The following is a 7,172-nucleotide window of genomic DNA, read 5'->3' as shown; positions in this document are numbered from 1 at the left end:
AGGTCTAGGGTTTCTTTGGGCACTATAAGTGAGCTTATATATTTGGGTAATGGGGCGGGTCGATCTGAGGGGTTAAAGGGCCAAATCCGTTTTTTTTTTTTTCGGCTGGGTAAGGAGATGGCTAGTTTAAGTGAAGAGTGGGTATTGAAAGATTTGGGCTCACATTACATGACCCAATTTCGAGTTTTGTTCAAAGTTCCCCCTTTTTTATTTATTTTTCTCTTTCTTGATTTTTAACTACTAAATTTAATTAAAAATACTAGACTAAAATTTAATTTATAAAATCATATTATTTATATAAAACATAAAATTATTAATTAACTCAAAGCTAATGCAAAATAATTACTAATTTGAGACTAAAAGCTAAAAATATAAAAATAGCCAATATTTTTTGATTTTTTGTCTATTAATGCAATTAACTAACAACTTAAACCTAAAAATGCAAATATCAACCTAAAAGTGCAATGCATGAAATTTGAACATTTTAGGGTATTTCTCATGATTTTTGAAATATTAAATATGCACCAAAATGTAACTAGATGCAAACAATTACCGAACAATTACTATAAATTCCTAAAATAATAAACACTCAAAAGAAAAATCCATTTGTGACTTTTGTAGGAATATTATTATTCGGGCAAAAATCACGTGCTCACAATTATGACGTTAGCTGAAAAAAACCCCTCTAAGAGCTCCAAAATCGGTCAAGGGAAATGAAAATGAGAGACAATGGCCTAAGTCCCGTTTTTAATAAAGACACTTCCCAAATTTTCCTTCTTCGCGATTGCGACAATAGACTCGCGATCGCGAAGGCAGAGCGATCAAGGCGCTCAAAATTGCACATCATGAACGTGATACAAGCCTCGCGAACGCGAAGGCTTGCCTAGCCTGCCCTACGCAAACGTGAGGGCCTCTTCCTGAACGCAAAGACCAATAGCCTGCGCTCTCCCTATCTCGCCTTACCCTTCGCTAACGCGGACCATCTCACGCGAACGCGAAGACCAATGGCCCAGAGCTTCACGATCGCGAGCTCCTTACGCAAACGCGAAGAACAAATTTTTCGTAGCCCAATTTCCTTCATCACGAACGCAAGGCCTTCTCCGCGTTCGCGAAGAAGGAAACCAGAACAACAGATAGCAGAATTTTAAAATCAACTTCGGGTGGTTTGAAACTCACCCGAGCCACTTGGGACCCCATCCAACTACACCAACAAGTCTATAAAAAATACGGACCTGATAGAACCTTCGGAATACGTAAAACAACATCGAAACTAAGAATCACACCCCAAAACCAAATTGATCAACTTATGAACTTCAAACTTCTTCAACTAGTTACGAACGCGTCGAATCATACTTAGGAAACTCGGAATAACACCAAATTTTTCGCACAAGTCATAAATCACCATATGGACTTATTCCCAGGCTCAAAATCCGAACGGATCTCGATAACACAAAAGTCTATGCCAAAACAAATTTAAAGAACTAGAAAACCTTCAATGTGCCAACTTTCAACATTAAGTGCTGAAACGCTCCCGGATCACCCGAAACCCGATCTGAACACACGCCAAGTCAAAAATCATGATACGAACCTATTGGAACCATCAAACCCCATTTCCAAGGTCGTTTACTATAAATGTTGACGCAAGTCAAACTTGACCATCTTAGGCCACTATTAAGGAACTAAGTGTTCTGATTTAAACCGGAATACTTCCAAACCTAAACCAACCATCTTCGCAAGTCATGAAATAGTAAAAGCATATACGGGGAGTCTTAATTTGGGGAACGAGGATCTACAAAGCAAAAAGACCGGTTGGTTCGTTACATTCTCCACCTCTAAAACAAACGTTCGCCCTCGAACAGGTCTAGAATTATACCCGGAGTGCTGAATAAGTGCGAATATCTGCTCTGCATGTCCTCCTCGGTCTCCCAAGTTGATTCCTCGACTAGTTGACCCCTCCACTGGACCTTTACCGTAGAAATCTTCTTAGACCTGAACTGGCGAACCTGCCTGTCAACAATGGCAATTGGCTCCTCTTCATAACCCAAATTCTCATCTAGCTGAACCGTGTTGTAATCTAACACATGTGACCTGTCGACATGGTACTTCCAGAGCATAGACACATGGAAAACCATATGAACTCCCGATAAACAAGGAGGCAAAGCAAGCTCATAAGAAACCTCCCCAACTCTCCTCAACACCTCAAATGGGCCAATAAACCTCAAACTCAGCTTACCTTCTTTCCGAACCTCATGATACTCTTCATCGGCGAGACTTTCAAGAGAACCTTCTTGCCCACTAAATGATAAATCACGTGCTTTTTGATCCACATAATTCTTCTGTCTGTATGCAGTGCGAAGTCGCTCATAAATTAACTTTACCTTCTCCAAGGCATCCTTCACTAAATCGGTGCCATATAGCCTAGCCTTGTCGGGCTCAAACTGTCCGATTGGCGAACGACATCGCAGACCATAGAGGGCCTCAAATGGAGCCATCTCGATGCTGGACTGATAAATGCTGTTATAATCACACTCAGCCAAAAGCAAGAATCGATGCCACTACCCTCCAAAGTCAATCACACACGCTCTGAGCATATTCTATAGAATCTGAACTGTCCGCTCCGACTGCCCGTCGGTCTACGGATGAAATGCTATTCTAAGCTCCACCCGGGTGCCCAACTCGCTCTGTACTGCTCTCCAGAAATGTGAAGTGAACTGAGGGCCTTTATCTGATATGATGGAAACAAGCACACCATGCAACCGGACAATCTCCTGAATATAAACCTGGGCCAATCTATCTGAGGAGTACGTAGTCACAACCGGAATCATGTACCCAACTCTTGAGAGCATGGACTATTGCACCCAACTCCAATTCATGTACGAGGTAATTCTTCTCGTGGGGCTTCAACTGACGTGAAACATATGCAATAACTCACCCCTCCAAGTTCAAGAACTTGCTCTACTCAATCCTATATGCAATCGAGAATTCCCTCTTTCGAGTTCAATTATAGATTCGTAGATAGTATTCAATTGGTGATCAAGCAATTAAATAATTAAGCGCAGGATTGAAGAAATAAACCACTCTGATAAACTAAGAAATCAAAATCAATATTCGAATAACAATAGTCATGAAAGAACCACAATCCTAGAATGTGAAGTTTAGCTCCACATAGACATGGTACCCAAACAACAAATCATGGAACAGAATATAAAAATTACAAAGTTTTGTGGAAGAAAAGATGAACCCCGACCTCGACGGCAGCTCTAAGCTCTCCCTAGGTCAAAAGTTTGTCAAAAGTTCTTAACATTTTTACATGTATTTATACCAAGTAGGATCGGGCCCAGACGAAAATACATTTTTTTGCGTGAACTAGGATAATAACTCTATAAAAATTACACAGGCGCCGCATGGGACGACACACCATGCGGGGCATTAGTGGGGAAGTTCAGAGAGTTGATTTCTGACAGACTACAGGAATTTGCACAGGCTGGGCGCCGCGGCAGTTGGGAATTTGAGAAAATGTAAAACATGAAAGTTGTATCCCTTTTAAATAGCTTTCCAACGATATATTGTGGAGCCCAAACAAATTTCTGAGTGAAAAGTTATGTGCATTTTACTAGACAATGCGCAGTATGCCTGCTCGATTCTTCGCTTCGTTCTTCAATTGCACTATCATCCGTTGATCCCCGAACACGATCCCAACTTAATCCTTGGGCTTTTACTCAGACTTCAAAGCTCCAGAATAGCTTGAATTCATTCCATAACATCTACATAGATCGGAACCACACCTACAAGGTATAAAACACACAATTATTACAAAATACTAGCGATTAAAGCTCAAACTCATTGAAAGTACAGTAAATTAGAATGTAATAAGCGACTAAAATACATAATTATACCCTATCATCACCTAACCACTCTGCTCCTAAGAAAATCAAGAAAAGACAAAGCTGTTTCGTTATTTCGTTCCATCAAATTAAGATCTCGCGATGACCCTACAAATGGAAAATTTGGCTTTAATTAGCTAGAGACTTTGTATTACTTGTCGTTGTATAACTAGTATCTTACATTTGGACTATTGGGGCACTCTACCTCCACCTTAAATTCCATAATCCATGCTAAAGTACACAAATACTGATTGGACGGCTATAAACGCAATAGGTCTTAGTAGTTTTTTCTACATCTATTATACTGCGAATTGGAATTAGTCGAATCTCTCGATAGATACTACTCGCTTTGGTCCAAAATAAATGATTTTTTAGCTAATTTCATACAGATTAAGAAATCTACATTTTAACATTAATTAGCAATGAAATTGATCATATTAACCACACAAATACTCCTAACACATATTCCAACACTATTTACTCCAAGGGCAATGTAGGAAAAAAAATAATTAATTCATTCTTGAAATCTGAAAAAATCACTTATTTTGGACCACAAAAATGGCCAAAAAATCACTTATTTTGGAGCGAAGGGAGTACCAAATATCAATAGGAAATCAAAAAAGGAAAAAAATATCAGGCAATAAATCGACGGAAGTCAACCAATTAATTAAGATTAAATCATTAAAATGGTCACCAAGGTTTGCATGTGGAGTAGTCCTCCGATCTATACGCATTTCATTCTTATCGTGATCACGTTTTAAGGATATGATATTGTAAATTAAGAACCATTGTACTTAACTTGTTATAATTTTCAATTTTACCCATCAAATCTGCTAAAAACTTTTGGGAAAGGACTAAGATGAGGCAGAGTGTAGCTAAAAGTTGGCGAGGCTAATTAATTTTCATTAAATTTTGTTGATTCCACTAGATAAAAGTGTAGAATTAGTAGATAGAAAAAAGAAATTTCACTAACAAGAAATCCGAATTGCTAACGTTTTATAATAAAAGATATTCGGAATATGAATAGGATCCTTTCATGCGAATTTGGATTAATAATCAATATATTTTAAATACTGAATGGTTTTAAAAATGAAATATGGAGGTCGGAAAGAACAGTCTTTCTTTCCGTTGTATAATACTTCAACTAATTTATACCCCTAACAAAAAATGAAGTATACTACTATTCCCAGACCAACATGTTCATCGAATTGTATGCTTTACACAGCTATAGACATTGCAAATTCCTTAGCTTGAATTATGATAAAAATCAATGCAAGAATCCTCCTCTGGACACATTTCCTCTGGAGGCCCTAGAGAGTCCACCACATCTTCCGTACTCCACCCCGCACGTAATAACCTCTTTGACAATAACCTCACGTGCGATTCCACCCCTTTCTTGTCGACAAATAAGCCGGCGTCACTGCGTCTCCTCCGGCCATCGGAGCCGCCTTCTCCGCCGCTGTCCACCATCATCATCTCTCTAACGTCCTTTTCCTTCCACCCCGCTTCCGTCAACCTCAAAAACACATCCTCTAAATACCCTTCAAGATCCTCACTCCACCACCGCCGGTGCTTTCCACCGCCACGCGCCGCCGCCATCTCCCTCATATCCGTCCAAAACTCAATCTTCCTCGCCTCCGTCGCCGCCCATGCCGGCGCATTCAGCAAATTAGACAAACTTGGTCTCCTCAAAATCATCCCATTGCTCTTAAACTCCACTTGCTGAAAAAAACCGGATATATCAAAACTCCATAATTTAACCTCCCCATCATGCACGTAAAACACAGGATTCCCAGCCAAACACGGCGTACACGGTATATAAAAATGCTGATAAATGGGAACAAGAACAGGGGCAGCTTTTTTCAAGAACTCTTTTGCTATATCCACAGCTTGATCATTATCAACTGGCCTATCACCCCAAGAATCAATCCAAAAATTCCTTTTCTTCACTTCTTTACACAAACTCAAGATCGGGAGATTTTTCAGGATTTCTAGTTGTTGTTGTGACGAGGATCGCCAGTTGGGAAATCCAAAACCAGTGGGGAGACCTTCTTGAAGGATGGAACGGAGATCAGGAGGGAAAATGAAGTTGAAAGTGGATTCGATGGAGGAGAATTCAACGTCGGAAAGTCCTTTCTCGACGATTATGTTGGAAGATTTGAGGTGTTGTACGACATTTTTGGCGTAAGCTGCGTATGAAAAGCAAACTCTTGTTGGTTTAATTGGGTTGCAGATTGAAGTTGTGATGGGGCTTAAGGTTTCTGCAACTGTTGCTGTCATTGCTTATGGGGAAAACAGATCATGAACTAATGGAAGTGTTCTTAGGCTGGGAAATTATAAGGGGTTTGATCCGACGAAAATGAAAGAGAAAGTGAGAGATAAAGTTGGGAAGAAGTTAGAGTAAATAGTGGAGAATCAGGAGGGTTTGGGGGTGGGGGTCGTGTTTGACAATTATTCTGCAAAAAAGAACCAAACTTATCTGTACTTAGGGTCGTTTGGTTTGTCATATTAACAGAAATAATCCCAACAAAAAATATAATTATGTACATAAATTATGTACGATATTTGATTTTCTTGTATAGTATAACAAAAAATAATCGTCGTGTAATTTAATGTATAGTATTTGCTTGGCCTTATTAAATACCATATTACTAATAGTTGCATAAGTTAATTATTTATAAATTTGTATATTATTTTATGTGACATAAAAAGTAAAACAAAAATAATTGTAGTTGCAATATATGGATAACTGTAACCAATGGAAAAAATAAAACCTTTAAAGTAATCTATGTCTAACATAATAATATTTACATATTATTTCCCGCATAAGTGATCGTATATTATAGTTCTTGCATAACTTCTCTGTGAATAAAATGCCGTCTAAATATATAACAACTACTAATATTTTTAAATTTTTACCAATTAACCTGACTAAGCGATACAATTTTATAATTAATGACTCTTATCAGAAAACATTTGATTTTAATACTATCTTATCATATAGTAGTCCCTCTGTTCCAGTTTATGTGAACTTATTTTCTTTTTGGTCCGTTCCAAAAAGAATGAACCCTTTCTAAATTTGCTAACAATTTAGCTTAAACTTACAACTCTACCCTTAATGAGAAGCTTTTATAACCACAAAAATACTCTGGGCCCCATTTGGACTTGTTTAGGACCACAAATTTTAAAAATCTTCATTTTTTCTTAAACTCCGTGCCCAGTCAAACAGGTTCACATAAATTGGAACGAATGGAGTATTAATTTCTCGGATGATGAGGAGGGGGGAAG

The 7,172-nt window shown here is 38.4% G+C and overlaps 1 protein-coding gene across 1 annotated transcript; it reads right to left on the bottom strand.

Annotated features, from left to right (window-relative positions):
* Positions 1 to 4,933: 4,933 nt before the first annotated feature.
* Positions 4,934 to 6,342, bottom strand: LOC109211545. Its single transcript, XM_019375086.1, has one exon. It carries the CDS (start codon positions 6,162 to 6,164, stop codon positions 5,130 to 5,132), a length of 1,035 nt encoding a protein of 344 aa, XP_019230631.1. The 5' UTR covers positions 6,165 to 6,342; the 3' UTR covers positions 4,934 to 5,129.
* Between the last annotated feature and the right edge of the window lie 830 nt (positions 6,343 to 7,172).

This window comes from Nicotiana attenuata, unplaced genomic scaffold (assembly GCF_001879085.1).
Source record: "Nicotiana attenuata strain UT unplaced genomic scaffold, NIATTr2, whole genome shotgun sequence".
Taxonomy (NCBI): domain Eukaryota; kingdom Viridiplantae; phylum Streptophyta; class Magnoliopsida; order Solanales; family Solanaceae; genus Nicotiana; species Nicotiana attenuata.
This window is presented reverse-complemented; position numbering and strand designations above follow the sequence as displayed.